Below are 18,459 nucleotides of genomic sequence, written 5' to 3' on the forward strand. Positions count from 1 at the left end.
TTTAATAATAATAATATTAAAATTTTGACTAGAGGGTGAGCCTTGGCGCAACGGTAAGGTTGCTCCAATTGTAACCTGGTGGTCACGGGTTCGAGTCACGGAAACAGCCTCTCTACAAAGCAAGGGTAAGGCTGCATACATCTAGCCCTCCCTAGACCCCGCAATGGTGGGAGCCTCGTGCACTGGGCCCTATAATATTAATGTGACGCTTCCAAGTAGTTGTTTGTGTTTTTATTGTGTTTGTTCTGATACCATTAGGTGATAATTATTGGCTTGGGTCGATATGGTTTATCTCATCAAAATGATATTTTATTTTTTCCAAAATCATTATTTTTCTCCACAAATATTGCTAGAATTTTGGAAAAAATATCCTTGGCTGGTTGGCATTGATTGGGTCTTATTGCACTAACTTCCTAGACTTGAAGAGCTAGAAGGTCGTTTTTGTGTGCGAATGGCTATATCTTATGGATTTTTGTTCAGTTTGCAATGGCGTGTGGTTTGGAATGAGAGAAATCGAAGATAAGGGGAGATTAGTGAGGAAGCTTATTTGGGATGTTAAGAGCTTAATGGTTAATTGGTCATTAGGGACAAAGGAGTTCAAGGGTTACAAGATTCAAGATATTTTAGAATGTGGGAAGGGATCATGAAGATTAGAAAGTACGCAGAGAAAGATAGATGAACTGAATTCCCCCTCTATCTAATACATTAAGCTAAACTCTGATGGGTCCTGTATTATGAATTTAGGCCAGGCGGGTTAGGGGTGTTTTATGGGGTACGGGAGGTCTATGAACCCAAATATAGATACACATATGAACGCGAGCCCAGGAGCACGGATACCAATCGTCATTTTCTAAAATGTAGGTCACATATACAAATTCCCACGCCATGAAATAAAACATTAGAATTATATAAATAAGACATTGGAAACCGTAGCTAGATTTAACTTAGAAGATGAAATTAGGAACGTGTATATGTGTCCTACGATTAATTGTGCTATCCTTTTCTGGACCAATAGGAATGGCGGATTCAAATGAAGCAACTGTTCTGACAATTCTTACCTGTCTACATATTATTGTTGGTAAGATCGGTGGTCGATTAAGATAGGAGGGTGACACATCTAGCATAATTTTTTGGGCAAATAAGAGTAGTATGTGTTGTGGAAATCAGCACATATTACCAATAAAAAAAGGGCAGCCCAGTGCACAAGGCTCCTGCCATTGCGGGGTCTGGGGAGGGCTAGATGTACGTAGCCTCCTTTTTTTTTTTTTTTTGAATGGTAAATGTACGCAGCCTTACCCCTGCTTTGCAGAGAGGCTGTTTCAGTGACTCAAACCCGTGACCACCAGGTCACAATGGAGCAACCTTAACGTTGCGCCAAGGCTCGCCCTCTACATATTACCAATCTGATTTGGAATTTATGTACTATAAATAATTCATTTTCACTTATTCCTAGATTTGCAAATGATGGAGCATAGTCACTTATTATCAATTCAGAGTGGGGTCTATAGTGATATACTTTTAGCGGGGTAATCTTTGACCTCTTTGTAAATCATTTTCTCTTTAATAAATTCCATTACTGTCTCAAAAATGGTGGTAAATCTACTAAAATTTCTTTTCTCTATGCGATGGACAAGTATGATAGGTGCTTCTCGTTTTAAAAACTTCCTTTTTGGGGAGGTAAGAGTGGGGTTAGATATGAATCCTACGAGGTTTATTAAAATATGCAAGAGTTTAGCCTTGTTACAATCATCATTAATAACGCTTATCAAATTGTGTGGAACAATGTTTCAAAATGCGGATGCCAGTTAATCTTCAAAAAAAAAAAAATGCGGATGCCAGCCAAAATGTGACTATCAAGTACTCGGTTGATGCAGCCAGGTAATCGGTTGACGCGGCTGAGTACTTGGTTGACATGATGATAGCTCATGATAGTCAAAGGTGTTTTGATTGACTTTGATGGGCAAAACACAGACTCGGAAGCGAACACGACCAAGGTAAAAGGGAGTCGGCTTGGGTGAGTCGATGTTGACATGGAGTTTTGAAACCTGTGGAGAGAAGAGGAGAGAATATTAGTGTTGTGAATGGGAAATGACTCCTTCTGGCAATGAATGAAACTATGAAGAACTTTCTTGATATCAGCAACAACACTTCTCGCTTTCCATGGGAATGAGAGCTTGACATGAACTATGTTCATGGCAAGGAGGGAGTCAGATTTGATTCATATGTTTGTGATTAGTAGCTTTGGTCAATGTATAATCTTTCTCAATAGTCAATGTTATGCAGTAACACTTGTAAATTACTGATTAGTAATCATAAGTTGTCACTTCTCAACTCAACTCAACAAAGCCTTTGTCCCAAACTAGTTGGGGTCACTTCTGTTCAAAATGTTATAATTTGTCACAAGATAAATGTGATATTTCCATTTAAAAAAAGAAGATAAATGTGATATTTTTTTTAAAAACAAAGAAATTTGAGGATTAACCAACTGCAAGTCTAAAACAAACGTGAGATACTCAAATAACAATGCATTCATTAACTTAAGCTATAACGAATCTGAACAAAAACTTGTTGTCAATAAGCCACTAACAAGTATTTATTTAACCTTTAGAATTAACCATATCTGGATCTCATGTAGATATATGACCAAGTATGTTAGATACTTTAGATTGGTACTTGATAGTGCCAATGGTCAATGTATAATCTTTCTCAATAGTCAATGTTATGCAGTAAACTTTCAAGTGTTACTCATTTAAAAACATTTCAACATACCTTTAAAATTAACCATATCTGGATCTCATGTAGATATATGACCAAGTATGTTAGATACTTTAGATTGGTACTTGATAGTGCCAATGGTCAATGTATAATCTTTCTCAATAGTCAATGTTATGCAGTAAACTTTCAAGTGTTACTCATTTAAAAACATTTCAACATGCCCACTTTATGTCGACATTCCTAGCAGTACGTTTAACCATGTTGAAAGTCATGTGGACATGCACACGTGTCAGCATTAAATTCAAACTGTTGGGTAAACATAGCTAATAGCTAATGCACAACTTGGAATGACTACCTCTATATAAGCATGTAGTCCAATTCACAGACCCTATTTGGAGATATTAGTAGGAGAATTTAGTTTGATTTTGGGTGTTTTCCTTCTTATTTTGAACCTTAATGCTATAAAGCTCTTTCTTTGAGCGTTTGATACCGTATTCGTTTTTCATTTCATTTTAAATTCCTTAATGATCAAATGCATTTATATTGCATTTTTGGAGTAGCTTGGGCTTAGTGAATGCTTCTCACTTGTATCATAAGAGCAATTATTTATGTAACTTCCATGTTTCGGAATAAGAGCTGGGTTTTATTATTAAACAGTGGCACTAGCTGCTTGGACCATAGAGCTCATGCAGCAGTGAAAGTAAAGGCATCAGTTCTTATGGAGAGAATTTTCTGTGACAATATTCCACTCAACTCAACTCCACTAAGCCTTTGTCCCAAACTAGTTGGGGTCAGCTAATGAATCCTTTAGAAAATTTTCATAAAGAAGGTGAAAGGATCTACCCGGCTCAAATTGACTAAGTCTAATCCTGACACTAGTTGGGTTCCTCTACATGGATCATTTTCTTCCATTCTATCCTATCCATGGTCATGTTCTTTGTTATGTTCCTAGCCCTCAAGTCTTTCCTTACTATTTCTACCCAAGTTGTTTTTGGTCTGCCCCTACCTCTTTTTACTCCATCAACTTGGCACGAGTCACTTCTTCTCGCTGGAGCATCCAAAGGCCTACGTTGGATATGCCCAAACCACCTTAAGTGGTGCTCTCTCAATAAGTGTGGGAGAATTTTCCGTGACAATATTCTGGAGAGAATTTACTGTGACAATATTTTTGTTTTCAAAATGAACTCAATAAGTGTGGGACTCTGAGATATTTCATGTCCCATTGCTTAAGTAGATTAGAGTAGTTCACATTTAGTATGTTGAGAAATTTGGAATTTTATTGAAGATCTTTTCTACCGATGTTATTTACAACACTTTCAGTAGTTAATTAATTATTCATGTCTTGTTGGTACGTCTTCTTTTGTAGGATGTCAGTAGCGTGACAAATTTTCTTCAAAATTCCATTGGAATAACACCAGAAGAGAAGCAACTTTCTGTCAGTGGCCGGAATTGGGGAGAGATTGATTTAAGTGGTCAGTTTATCATTTCTCTCAATTTCCATTCTTTATTCCTCATTTTTTTTGAATGGTATGCTTTATTCCCCATTAATTTCTGTTTTGGGAACTATGTCATCCTTCAAATTATCCTATGCGTGTGGCAATTCCATCTTAGCAGGATTTAACTTGTTCTCTATTATTTCACATATTCCATGTCCACCCACCCTCACCTTTTCCAGCTTCCTTCTTTACACTGTACTATCACTCAGTCTGTCAAGGGGATTGCATCCTTGGGAGGTCGTTTTTTTTTTCTTTTTTATTTAGGACATTCCATCAGCTTGCACGTGCAAATGCGTGTGAAATCACTAGTTATAAGCATTTTAGAAGAAGCAATTGTGCTTTCTCCTGTACCTTGGATTTGAACATGCTTACATGGTATGTTGTCTGGCACTTCTCATGGTTCCTATCTCACTTTTTTGCTGTTGAACACATTGTGGCATTTTGGATCCTAATTAATGGCTTAATGCATTATCTTGCACTTAATATGGGGTTGATGCATATTGTTTGGTAAAATTGTTGTGTTTACCCTTCTTACTTTCCATGATACCGGTTTGAATTGTTATAAATCAATGCTTAAGTAATAGAGAGGAAGAAAGAACAGATTAGAATAAGAGAAGCGAATGGGAGGCCCCTCCGATCGGGCTGCTAAAGCTCAATTTTGATGGCTCGAGTATGGCTAGCCCCGGCCCAGCTAGAATAGGAGGCGTTCTATGGAATTCTAGTGGTGAAGTGCTTTGGGCCTTTTTAGGTCCTGCAGGAATTGCAGATGCTAGTGAGGCCGAGGTTAGAGCCGTTCATCAGGGAATCAAGTGTTTGAATTATGAGTGGTTGGATAAGGTAATATTGGAGGGCGATTCCAAGAATTTCATCCGATGGCTTTGTGGATCCGTGGTTCCTCCTTCTCGATTTGCTCATTTCTTTGACGAGATCCAGGACCGGGTGGAAGGGTTGTCAATCATCTTTAAGCACATTATTAAGATCAGCAGTGAGGCTGATAGACTTGCCAGAGAGGGAATGGGGAAGTTGGGGTTGGAGATGTTTGATTTTAGTCTTCTTTTGATTTTGTTGGGTTTTTTTTTTTTTTTTTGAATTGCCTATACCAATCCTCAAAACCTCAACCTATAAGGTTTAAGAAACGTTCCAAGCCATCTCGACAAAGGAGAGAATTGATTGATTTTGTTGGCTTATTTTCCTTTTTCGTTATAGCTTCTCTTTGTATTGTTCGGCTGACCACCTCAGTTTTCCGTTTTTCTATTTGAATGAAATTGCAACCATTCAGAAAAAAGAAGAAGAAGAAGAAGAAGAGAAAGATGAAGGACAAGTAGAGCGAGAAGGAAGAAAGAGATGAGAGTGGAAAGTGGAGAAGTTGTTCATGTGGTTGGAAAACCCAACTCACGAACATCTTATTGCCGTGCAAGTCAAGAAAACCCAAAGAGGACCAACAATAAGTCACACTCACTTAATTGACTAAAATACACAAAAAAAAAGAAGTGAAAAAACTGACATACCCCCCTTTACAATAAAGTCCCTTTACAATAAAGTCCACGATTTCCCATTGTGGTTAAATGATGGGCCCCATCTATCTTTATTCTTCTACACCCCCCTCAAGCTGCTGCATTGATATCACACATGCTTAGCCTGTCAATAATATTATGAACATGAGCCCAAATTGTAGCCTTGGTAAATATATCAGCCAACTAAGCAATAGATTCAACAAATGGGCGGAGATAGTCTGAGAAGACACTTTCTAATGAATAAAGTTGCAATCCACTTCTATGTGCTTAGTCCTCTTTTGGGAGACAAGATTAAAGGCAATATGTATGACGGTTTGATTGTCACAATGGAGCTTCTTAGGAATAGAAACCTCAACACCCATATTTGTGAGAAGTGAGCAAAACCACATTAGCATGAGCCATCGACCAATGTTCAACTTTAGTGGAAGAATGGGCAATAAAAATTACTTGCTTCTCCTCTTCACCAAATTATTGCTAGCAAACATTTTATTATTACCCATAGAGAAAACCCAAAGAGGGCCCACATAGTAACACCCAAGCGATTCAAGTTACGGGGGAAAAAATGAAAATTCTAGAATGTTCCCCTATGCTATAAAACTCACGATTTCACCTTGCGGCTAAACGACGGGCCGATCTACTCTTTATTTGTCTATAGTAATAAAGTCCATCAAGGTTGAATTCATTCCAAAGTTCATAAGTAAAATATTTGTAATTTGCGCTTGTCTCTAGTCAATTATGTTAATCGTATGGATTCTTATATTTTGCATGTTAAACTGCTTGTGCAAAGTGATGGTTTATTTTTTTAGTCTTTATTGAATCCTTGGTGCCGGCACTTTTAAATTTTAGCAGACAAGGATGTCGGCACATGTCGACACGGAGACACATATTGATTTATATCAACACTCTTTTCTATACTTGTAAACGTACTGGTAGCATGGTTTTAAATTTCGGCCGAAATCCAAAATTTCGGATTTCGGTCAGGACCGAAACCGAAACGTTCGGAAACCAAAATTGCTGAAATTTACCAAATTTCAGTCAACGGCAATTTCGACTTTGATAAGATATTAATATTTTATTTCTTTACAGAATTTCGGCCGAAATTTTGGTAATTTCGGCCCTAAAACTGACATTTTGAGAACTTATACCGAATTTCGGGATTTCGGCCAAAATTTCAGTTTCGGTGAGAACCAAAATTAAACCCGAAACTGAAATTTAAAATCTTGACTGGTAGAACTGTTGGACATAATGTGGGCTTGTTGAGTCATTATTGTACAGTGTCAAGTGAAATACTACTTATTATCGAATGTTGGGTTTACCTCCTGTTTTAATATGCACTGTTCTTATTTTTTTTATTAACTGTTCTTTTAATTCTTTCGTAACTAATATTTGTTGTTATCCCCCCTCCCCTAAACCTAAAACACTAGACAAATACTATTTCAATATTATCTTCATTATATCCTATTGGTCTCTCTTTCTCAAGGCATATTGGAGACTAAAGACAACTAGATAAGATTGATGCATGCAATATTAATATATGATCTGATTATCTCATGTTTCTTTTATGGTCGCTTAATCTTAAGATTCATTAGTTTGTTAAATGAATGCTGTATTTATTTTGTTGCAAATTATGATCAGTAATTAGTAATTTTATATATAAGTACGCATACGGGCACCTCGTATCCATGTTGACACTCGACACACAAATCTGTGTCCACAGATCATAGCAAAAAAGGAAAAAAAGGAGATCTAGAATGTTTTCAAATCTTGGTTGTGCCTTGCAGGGAATATGCTGACTTTCCTAGTCGGTTCAAAGCAAGCATTTGAAGTATCTTTAGCGGATGTCTCGCAAACACAGCTGCAAGGGAAAAATGAGGTTGTTTTGGAGTTTCATGTTGATGACACCACCGGGGCTAACGAGGTCACTTGCCAATACTTTTTTTGCTTCTCATGATTTTCGTGAAACAAATCTCATGGTCTATCTGTTTTGAGAATGTAGTCCTATGTTGGCATTTTCTATATTTTTCCTTGTTCCATTTGAATTTGCAGATTTTGAGAGATGTTGATTTACTGAATTTGTTCACTGTGATGTGGGCATGGTTGTGTTATATATCACAATTTACTATGCCCCAAAAACTCTGCGACATTTGGGTGAGTATGCTAGATATCTCAACATGGCGAGAACCTAAAATGTGCCCAGCCTTGGTCATTTCTGACTTCCACGGGCTTCTGAAGTGATTGTTGTTCCCTCTTTTCCAATGACTTTGATAGGAAACTATTCTAAAAGAAATATTTGCTACATGAGATTGGTCAATTGGCAATCCAGTTGCTTGATGATCAGTGTTGGTTTTCCAATTTATAAGGCATGAGGAAATTCAGACAATCATTTATAACATCAATTGCATATGAACATAGGACAGTTATATGAACATACGAAGTTTCTTTGTAGGACTAGTTAATGCCTTATGGGACAGTGACTCATAGGATAGTTCATAACTAAACCTTGTCGTATCAGATCTTAGAAATCTGTTTCTTGTGTCGTCCTCATCATAAAAGCTTAACTGTTTGCCGTGAGTCGTGACAGCAAAGAACTATGGCAGTAATGTATTATAGAGAGGGATGGAGGGACAGAAATCATTAGTTTAAGTATCTTTTGGGACACTCCCCTTATGGGTTTTTGACATTTTGGTCGTTTTGTTGTGCCTTTCTCCTGGAGAATGTTCTCTATCTTATATTACATCTTGGGATGTAGACGGATGGTTAATCTTTTCCTCTAGCCGGACATTTCTCGGGAACACACCTATTGGAATGGGCCTCGTGCTCTTGTTGCTCAGGACACAAGGTTCCTGCATCAGGGTCATTAGAAAAAAGGATACAGCAGGGAGTTGTCCAAAACTCCGAATAAAGTTCAAATAAGGAACACATTGGTGGCTAGTTTAAATGTTTTTGTGCAGAGTTAATTCTTCCTCTATTTGAAGTTAGAACCTTTGATAAAACATTATTCGATCTAAACAAGCTCCCTGAGCATATCTGGTTCGTCCACAATCATATGTTATTTGACTGGAATTTCCTATCCGAAATACATTTCTGCCGGTATTACTCCCAAAAAATCCTCTGTTCATATATTTATTTCACTACTCCTCTTTATGACCATCGAAATTCTTCAGTTTGTTTAGACACCCCTTTTTCCTTTGTATTGTTGTAATGTCAAATATTTACATCCTTGGTTCTCATTATTCTTTTTTTTTTTTAATTGTTCCTTTGCCAAGTGTACCTACATATATTACAGAGTTTGTTTTGTCTTTTACATAACATCCTTTTCAATTACGAGTTGGGTATAATAGTTATATGTTATCAAAGGTTAGCGGGGTCAGTCGTAATACCAAAATGTCAAATTCTTACCACCCCGGCTGTCTTTTTTTTTAGAGGGAAAAATGTCTCTGAAAGTTACTGCTTCTGGAAGTTATTTATTATTTATTATTGTGACTGCTTCCATATTGTGATCACAGAAAGATTCATTGATGGAGTTAAGCTTTCACATACCAAATTCCAATACACAATTTGTTGGCGATGAAACTCGTCCATCAGCCCAGGTGAATTGGTACTCTGGTTTTAGTCAGATATGTCTAGCTACATATCCAAAATATGTCACTATGATTGTTGGATTTACTTCTTATGATTAGGTTTTCCGAGACAAAATTGTCTCTATGGCTGATGTTGGGACAGCAGGTGAAGAAGCTGTTGTCATGTTTGAGGGGATTGCAATTCTTACACCAAGGTACATATCGCATAATCTCCAACCTAATAATAGTCTCTTCAGGCATTCATTATTTTTTTAATGGCTTCTAGGCATTCGTTGTTACTTTCTTATATCGTTGATATGCCCCTTCAAGTTGCATTTGCTATTCTTGTTAATCTAAGATAATGGTTGAAATGCTTTCTGCAGAGGGCGCTACAGTGTTGAACTTCATCCTTCATTCTTACACCTCCAAGGACAGGCCAATGATTTCAAGATTCAATATGGCAGCGTCATGCGTCTTTTTCTACTCCCAAAGGTTTTGCTTTTAGCTATTCAAAGCAATATCAATATTTAAGATCTTTTAACAGAATTATCTCATGTACATGACTCTGTCTGGCTGATTTTCAATAAAAAAAAATTGGCTGGTTACTAGCTCAACACATTCATATGTTTTTTTGCATTGAAATTGGGTTTTATATCTCATCCATTTCTTGTGTTGTGGTTTATTCAGTCCAATCAACCGCATACCTTTGTTGTGGTGACTCTTGACCCACCTATCCGTAAGGGTCAAACTCTGTACCCACATATTGTTTTGCAGGTATTGTAACTATAACTAGTTAAGTTTATATACTCTGCTAGTTTTTTTTGTTATGGTTTCTTATTGGCACTTAAGATGTGTTGCTTTTTTGTCTTCCATCTTGTAAAGTTTGAAACAGATTATGTCATTGAGAGGTCCCTATCAGTAAGTGACGATCTCTTGGCTACCAAATACAAGGACAGATTAGAAGCTTCGTATAAGGTAATATATTAATTGGCAGGTCTAGTTACTAGTAAATCTCCACTGTATTTGATTATCAAGGAATTTCCTTGCTGTTGATTTTATTCTCAATAAAATAAGTAACTGTTGAGTTTAGAAGGATTGGAGCCCTGGTTCAAGATGTATGCATTTATATTTTAATTCTCAGATCCAGATTCCTTATTCGTCAGTAGGCAACTTGCATCCCATTTGTGTACCACGAGTTGTCTTTAGCTTCTTCCATATAGGTGTTCCTTTTTTGTGTGCTAGTTGTCTTGCCTGGTTGGCTGCAAAGGTTATAGATGTCTGGGAGAGTCTGGAATAGTTGCATAGAAGAAAAATCTTATAATTTCTGCCGAAATTTTTAAATTTCGGTTTCGGTTTTAAATTTTGGTCCCAGTCAAAATTTCTGTATTTTGGTCGAAATTTAAAACCATGGTTGCATAGAATATGGTTTATATTCTGCTATGTTCTTCCTTTATTTCATATCCTTCTGTTAATATCAGCATTGAACTTCACCTGAGCGCGGCATTTCATTCCAAAGGAGGAGTTTTAAAGAGAGAAATGATATCATAATTTCTTTTGGCATCAAATGTAATTCATTGAACCTGTCAATTCTGTGGCCTCACAATTTATCGTTTGGGCTTCAGGGTTGTTGGTCTTGGGTTGTTATACACTGCCTGTTTCACATTGTGTTTACATGCACATTTAGCTTGATTAAATGATTGAAATGTTGGTTTCAGTGTCAGTCAGTTTCGTCCACAGCCGAAACTGAAATTTTTCGGTTTCGGCCGAAATTATTTAAAAAAGAAAACAAATTTTGATTTTTTAGAAATTTTTAAAGAATTCTTTGGGAATTTTGTAAAAAAAATTTAAAAATGAAATTTCGGCTGAAATCCAGACTGACACCGAATCTATGTACTTTCGGAGTCGGTCCAGCCTGAAATCTGAAATTTCAGCCGAAACATTTCGGTTTCTGCCGAAATTTAAAACCTTGGCTTGATTAATTTCTCTATGGACCTTCAGGGACTAATTCATGAAGTCTTCACTTCAATATTGCGTGGCTTATCTGGTGCCAAAGTTACTAGGCCCGGAAAGTTTCGTAGTTGTCAAGATGGATATGCCGTAAAGTCGTCATTGAAAGCTGAAGATGGAATCTTATATCCCCTTGAGAAGAGCTTCTTTTTTCTACCCAAGCCTCCTACTCTTATTCTCCATGATGAGGTAAGTATTCCTTGAAACTACTCTTCAGCCCTGTTTGTTTTAGATTATGACAACTGATTTTGGAGTCCCAACCGATTATTGGACCAAAAATTGCACTAAATTTGAGTCCAATAAAGTCGGTTGTCATAATCTAAAACAAGCAGGCCCTTCATATTACACAATTTCACTTCTCTGATATAGTGTTCAACATATACAAGATGCCGGCATCACATTTGGTGGAGAGTTGCATGCTTCTAATTTTAATTCATTTTTTTTGTCTAGATTGAATATGTTGAGTTTCAGAGGCATGGTGCTGGAGGCTCAAGTGTGTCATCTCACTATTTTGACCTTCTTGTAAAACTGAGAACTGAATCAGAGCATTTGTTCCGTAACATTCAGCGGAACGAATATCATAACCTTTTCAACTTCATTAGGTAGATTCTGAAATTATGTATTCATGTAAAGGGAAAGTACCTTGTTGGGTTCAGACTTTAAGTAAACAAATTTTCCACTCCGCTTTTTCACAGTTCAAAGGGTTTGAAAATCATGAATCTCGGAGAAGCGCAAACTACGAATGGTGTTGCAGCTGTTCTTGACAATGATGACGATGACGCTGTCGATCCACATCTTGAACGAATTAAAAATGCAGCTGGTGGCGAGGAAAGTGATGAAGAGGTACTCCCCAATGACTTGTGTAGATTTCCCATACAATGCCTCTAAGTAAATGTATATTTAACATGGGTCGGGTTTAGAAATCATAGGTCTTGGGTAGGGCTGGGTTTTAGATTGAAAAACTCGACTCAATCTTTGGCAGGCTCGGGTTTAAAGAAAAAAAGCCCAAATCCGAAACTCTACCGGACTCATATATAGGTGTACTGTGACTTACTTAAATATCTCTTGAATAACGTAGCAAATTATTTCCCAATATATTGATATAATTGTTTTCATTGAGGTGATCATGTTTGTGATGTGAAAATATAGTTTCCTTAAATTTATACACCGGATGACACAAATTTAATGATTTTTGGTGTGAAGATTTGTTTTTTTCTACAATCTTTAAAATTAGTCACTGTCCTATGCTAAAAAATGAAAACCCGACCCAACTCGAGAAACTATCTTGGGTAGGGTCGGGTTTGCGAATCTCGGGTTTTCCTATAAAAAACTGGACCAGATCCGACCCAAGGTACTTTCTTGGGTAGGGTAGGGTTTGGTTTTGGAAAACCTGAGCCGCCCGACCCGAGTTGCAACCCTATATTTAACCTCTGCTTTCACTTTTTCAATGTTTGCAGGATGAAGATTTCGTTGCAGAAAAGGATGATGGAGGCTCTCCGACTGATGATTCTGGAGAAGAGGAATCTGATGCTAGTGAAAGTGGGGATGAGAAAGAAGTAAATACTTTCTGAACTTTTTTTTGAACTACTTTTTCACTGAATTTTTTCTGCTCCGGTAGTGTCTGAATTTCAAGTAATCACATGGAAATGCACCAGCCATTTTCTAATGTTTTGCTTCATCTGTTTGCTCGTGTTAGTATTTTCTGTAGCTCTTTGTTGATATCATTAACCCACATTTAACACTTGAACTTGAATGCTCTGATTTGTATACTTCAGAAGCCTGCCAAGAAGGAAGCAAAGAAAGATGCTGCTGTTCCCAAGTCATCATCTTCTTCTAAGAGGAAATCCAAGGACGGAGATGAAGATGGTTCAAAAAAGAGAAAGCAAAAGAAGAAAAAAGATCCTAATGCCCCAAAGAGAGCAATGCCAGGTTTCATGTTTTTCTCACAAACTGAAAGAGAAGTAAGTCTTTTTTATACACATTGGATGTGTTGTGGACATGCATACACCCACTTAATCTGTGTACTGGAATTGATAATATTGCACTTCAGGACAAATTTATACACATTTGTGCAGTAGTTAAGAAAACACGTGCAAGGGCTGGAATATTTTCTTAAGAGAAGCAATCTTGAACAATCTTACTATTTGCAACTATTATCTTCAGTTAAAATTGAAAATGTAGACCACAAATGGGACGATTAGGGCGTTTTCTAATCAACTGAGCTTTCTTTTACTTGATATGCTTTCTCTATTCTGGATCAAGGGTGACTTATTGTGCTTGCATGTTTGCAGAATATTAAGAAAAGCAATCCAGGAATGTCATTTACGGACGTGGCGAAAGCTGTCGGGGAGAGGTGGAAAAAAATGACAGGCATGTTTCTTTAAATCCTAGCTTTAACTCTTCAGCTTTCCCATTTTTTAGCACCACATAACCCAAGTTTGAAGAAGTGGAAAAAGTAGCTGATCACTATGGGCTGTTTGAATAAGCGGAGTTTAGAATCTTGGATTTCCTCAAAATCCTGGATGGGAGACGAGAGAAGGGGACCGTCCGTAGTTTTCTGATTTATCGCCCTTCTTTCCGTCAAGCGAGAGAGTAGGAGATCGCCCCATGTTTCCAGGTCTTAGAAATTTCAGGATCGGGAGGGATTTCTAAAACCTGGATTTCTTACTTAAACCCTTCATCTGCAACCTACTTCCCCCACATCTGCAACCTACTTCCATTGTAAAATCCAAAATTTTACACTGCTTTCAAACTAGAATCCAAGATTCTAAAATCTACGTATCCAAACGGCCCCTAAATGTTTTTCTTTTTAGTATGTCTCCCGATGTATGCATGTATAGGTGCAGATATACATGATACTTATTAGGGAAAATGACCTAAAAAAAGCTCTTTTTTGGACTATTATTCAAAAAGCAGTGGAGAGTTGAAAACGACCAAAGTGAAGTGCTTTCACTGTTCACAGCTTTTTTCCAGACAAAAATGCCCTTCTTGCCCATTCACCTGTCACACATCATTTCAGAGAGAAAAAAGTGTTATTTTATCCCTTTTTCCCTTCTTTAGACGTGACTTTCACCTACCACCAAAGCCGCCTTCTTCAACATCTACACTTTTTCTTTCTACCTCCATTAGAGCTACGTTTGGAGTTTGCAAGCTAGGTAAATCTGTGTAGCTAAATATGTCTGTGGTTGTGGTTGATTTAAACGTGTTTATTTTGTGCTTTGTATATTGTGTATGTAGTTTTGGAGTGTATGTAGTTTTGTAGAGTGTTTGTAGTTTTGTAGTGTATGTAGTTTTGTGGAGTGTTTTTTGTAGAGTGTATGTAGTTTTGATTTGTGTTATAATACTCAATCTTCAAATATGTGTTATAGTCAATCGTTAAACGCTATTAACGATTGGATTGGATTGGATTGGATTGTAGTTTTGTAGTAGATATTGTCTCATTGGATTGGATTACATCCTTTAATAGTCTTTGAGGATTGTTGGAATAGTGGTTAATAACTGTGTAATTATTGTTAGATTGGATTGGATTGTGTCATTGGATTGGATTTGTGCTACTTTAATAGTGGCTGAAGATTGTTGGAATAATGGCGATAAAACTGTGTGTCGAGGGTATTTATAGTGGTTGGAACACTATCCGTAGTGGTTAATGTTTCAAACTTACAGTAACACTGGTTTAGGGTTGTCCAAATTTTGTTGAAACTCTTTGGGTTCCATCTAGTTCATATAGTGATTGGATTGGATTTCATCTACTCTACTAGTGGTTGAGGATTCATGGAATAGTGATTGAAGCTGTGTAATGACTGGTTGAAATGGTATCAATAGTGTTTGCAACACTGTAAGTAGTGGTGTTATTGTGCATAAGGAGTTGTCCAAACTCTTTCCACACTGGTCCAGGATTGTCCAAATTTTGTTCATTGATTGTAGTGGATTCCATCTACTTCATACTGAGTGATTGTTTTAGATTCCATCTACTCCACTAGTGGTTGAGGATTGTTGGAATAGTGGTTGAAGCTATGTAATTACTGGTTGAAATGCTATCAATAGTGTTTGCAACACTGTGAGTATTGGGGTTAGTTTGCATAAGGAGTTGTCCAAACTCTTCCCACACTGGTGCAAGATTGTCCAAATTTTGTTCATTGGATTGGATTCGATCTACTTCATATTGAGTGATTGGATTAGATTCCATCTACTCCACCAGTGGTTGAGGATTGTTGGAATAGTGATTGAAGCTGTGTAATTACTAGTTGAAATTGTTAGAATATGTGAGATCTCATAAGATCTTATTAGTGGATTGTGTGGAGATCTCACCGTTGGATCATCTTATTATACTAGGCAAGTTGGCTAGCAAAGGTAACCTTGTTAGTTTAGGAAATTAGATTTTATTAGTAATTAGGTTAGAATATTCTACACATATCTCCTTCCATAGTTATCTTAATTTATTTCTATGTTTATCATGTAAGTGCTCTTTATAAGCACACCTTGAGATTATTGTAGTACATTCAAGAATAATAGAAATTTTCTAAAATTCTTCAGAAATGGTATCAATAGTGGTTGGAATACTGTGAATAGTGCTCAATGTCATTAAGAAGTTGTAAAAACTCTTCCCACACTTGTCCAGGGTTGTCCAAAATTTGTGGATTGTATTGGATTCCATCTACTTCATGTTGAGTGATTGGATTGGATTTCATCTACTCCACTAGTGGTTGAAGTTTGTTGAAATAGTGGTTGAAGCTGTGTAATTACTGGTTGAAATGGTATCAATAGTGGTTACAACTCTGTGAGTAGTGGTTAGTGTGCAGAAGGACTTATTCAAACTCTTCCCACACCCGTTCAGGGTTGTCTAAATTTTGTTCATTAGATTTGATTGCATCTACTTCATATTGAGTGATTGGATTGGATTCCATCTACTCCACTAGTGGTTGACGATTATTAGGATAGGGCTAAAGCTGTGTAATTACTGGTTGAAATGGTATCAATAGTCGTTGCAACACTGTGAGTAGTGGTTAGTGTGCATAAGGACTTGTTTAAACTCTTCCCACATTGGTTCAGGGTTGTCCAGATTTTGTTCATTAGATTGGATTCCATCTACTTCATATTGAGTGATTGGATTGGATTTCATCTATTGTACTAGTGGTTGATGATTGTCGGAATAGTGGTTGAATTGGTGTCAATAGCAGTTGCAACACTGTCCGTTGTGGTTAGTGTGCATAAGGAGTTGTCCAAACTCTTCCCACTGGTCCAGGGTTGTCAAAATTTTGTTCATTGGATTGGATTCCATCTACTCCACTTGTGGTTGAGGATTGTTGGAATAGTAGTTGAAGCTGTGTAATTACTGGTTGAAATGGTATCAATAGTGGTTGCAACTCTGTGAGTAGTGGTTAGTGTGCATAAGGACTTGTTCAAACTCTTCCCACACTGGTTCAAGATTGTTCAAATTTTATTCATTAGAGTGGATTGCATCTACTTCATATTGAGTGATTGGATTGGATTCCATCTACTCCACTAGTGGTTGAGGATTATTGGAATAGTGGCTAAAGCTGTGTTATTACTGGTTGAAGTGGTATCAATAGTGGTTGCAACACTGTGAGTAGTGGTTAGTGTGCATAAGGACTTGTTCAAACTCTTCCTACACTGGTTCAGGGTTGTCCAAATTTTGTTCATTGGATTGGATTACATCTACTCCACTTATGGTTGAGGATTGTTGGAATAGTAGTTGCAACCACTATGGTATCAATAGTGGTTGCAACTCTGTGAGTAGTGGTTAGTGTGCATAAGGACTTATTCAAATTCTTCCCACACTGGGTCGGGGTTGTCCAAATTTTGTTCATTAGATTGGATTGCATCTACTTCATATTGAGTGATTGAATTGGATTCCATCTACTCCACTTGTGGTTGAGGATTATTGGAATAGTGGCTAAAGCTGTGTAATTACTAGTTGAAATGATATCAATAAGTAGTGGTTAGTGTGCATAAAGACTTTTTTAAACTCTTCCCACACTGGTTCAGAGTTTTCCAAATTTTGTTCATTGGATTGGATTCCATCTACTCCACTTGTAGTTGAGGATTGTTGGAATAGTAGTTGAAGCTGTGTAATTACCGGTTGCAATGGTATCAATAGTGATTGCAACACTTTGAGTAGTGGTTAGTGTGCATAAGGACTTGTTTAAACTTTACCCACACTGGTCTAGGGTTGTCTAAATTTTGTTCATTGGATTGGATTCCATCTATTTCATATTGGGTGATTGGATTGGATTTCATCTACTGTACTAGTGGTTGAGGATTGTCGGAATAGTGGTTGAAGCTGTGTAATTACTGGTTGAATTGGTGTCAATAGTGGTTGCAACACTGTCAGTTGTGGTTAGTGTGCATAAGGAGTTGTCCAAACCAAGGAAGCAGGATTCGTTCCTCTAGGCGGGGAATCCGATTCGGGATTCGATTCGAATCCTCGAAAATTGGGAATCGGGGTTCAGATTCGTCGGAACCCCGATTCCCAATTTTGGGAACCCCGATTTCCACTTTATAGGAACCCCGATTCTCAGGCGATTCCATGCGAATCCCAACTCCCCAGCGACTCCCGGCGATTCCCCTTCGAGTCCCGGGCGAATCTCCGTCGACTCTCTGTCAAACCCACGATTCCCGCTTCCAACCTTCCCCCGGAGCCTTCGATTTCCGCTTTCAAATCCCAAATCAAATCCCGCTTTCAATTCCCGCCCTGGCAACCTTGGTCCAAACTCTTCCCACACTGGTCCAGGGTTGTCCAAATTTTGTTCATTGGATTGGATTCCATCAACTACACTTGTGGTGAGGATTGTTGGAATAATAGTTGAAGCTGTGTAATTACTGGTTGAAATGGTATCAATAGTGGTTGTAACTCTGTGAGTAGTGGTTAGCGTGCATAAGGGCTTGTTCAAACTCTTCCCACACTGGTTCAGGGTTGTCAAAATTCTGTTCATTGGATTGGTTTCCATCTAGTTCATATTTTGTCATTGGATTGGATTTCATCTGCTTAATAGTGGTTCATAGTGTTTGAATAGTGTTTCATAGTTCTAAAGTGGTGGTTTAAAGTGGCTTTTCATCCCGCATGGACTGCGCAAATGGTAGGGGCAAAGGCTTCCTTTATCTGGTTGAAGGATGCTGTGTCATTCGAATATGTTGGGGGGACGAAGA

The 18,459-nt window shown here is 37.6% G+C and overlaps 1 protein-coding gene across 1 annotated transcript in view; it reads left to right on the forward strand.

The window, feature by feature from the left end:
• The window catches only part of HMG (high mobility group), a 34,241-nt gene that overhangs the window by 2,016 nt on the left and 13,766 nt on the right, over positions 1 to 18,459 (forward strand). Inside the window, exons 3-15 of the mRNA XM_077361854.1 lie at positions 4,082 to 4,187; positions 7,507 to 7,643; positions 9,232 to 9,315; positions 9,406 to 9,500; positions 9,669 to 9,777; positions 9,973 to 10,059; positions 10,168 to 10,260; positions 11,284 to 11,481; positions 11,743 to 11,894; positions 11,988 to 12,135; positions 12,750 to 12,848; positions 13,068 to 13,253; positions 13,584 to 13,662. Of these exons, the coding sequence (XP_077217969.1) occupies positions 4,082 to 4,187; positions 7,507 to 7,643; positions 9,232 to 9,315; positions 9,406 to 9,500; positions 9,669 to 9,777; positions 9,973 to 10,059; positions 10,168 to 10,260; positions 11,284 to 11,481; positions 11,743 to 11,894; positions 11,988 to 12,135; positions 12,750 to 12,848; positions 13,068 to 13,253; positions 13,584 to 13,662 (1,573 nt within the window). The remainder of the gene's footprint in view (positions 1 to 4,081; positions 4,188 to 7,506; positions 7,644 to 9,231; positions 9,316 to 9,405; positions 9,501 to 9,668; positions 9,778 to 9,972; positions 10,060 to 10,167; positions 10,261 to 11,283; positions 11,482 to 11,742; positions 11,895 to 11,987; positions 12,136 to 12,749; positions 12,849 to 13,067; positions 13,254 to 13,583; positions 13,663 to 18,459) is intronic.

The sequence above is a fragment of the Tasmannia lanceolata genome, unplaced genomic scaffold (genome assembly GCF_043159265.1).
Source record: "Tasmannia lanceolata isolate RefF3 unplaced genomic scaffold, GAP_Taslan_0.1 ptg000003l, whole genome shotgun sequence".
NCBI lineage: Eukaryota > Viridiplantae > Streptophyta > Magnoliopsida > Canellales > Winteraceae > Tasmannia > Tasmannia lanceolata.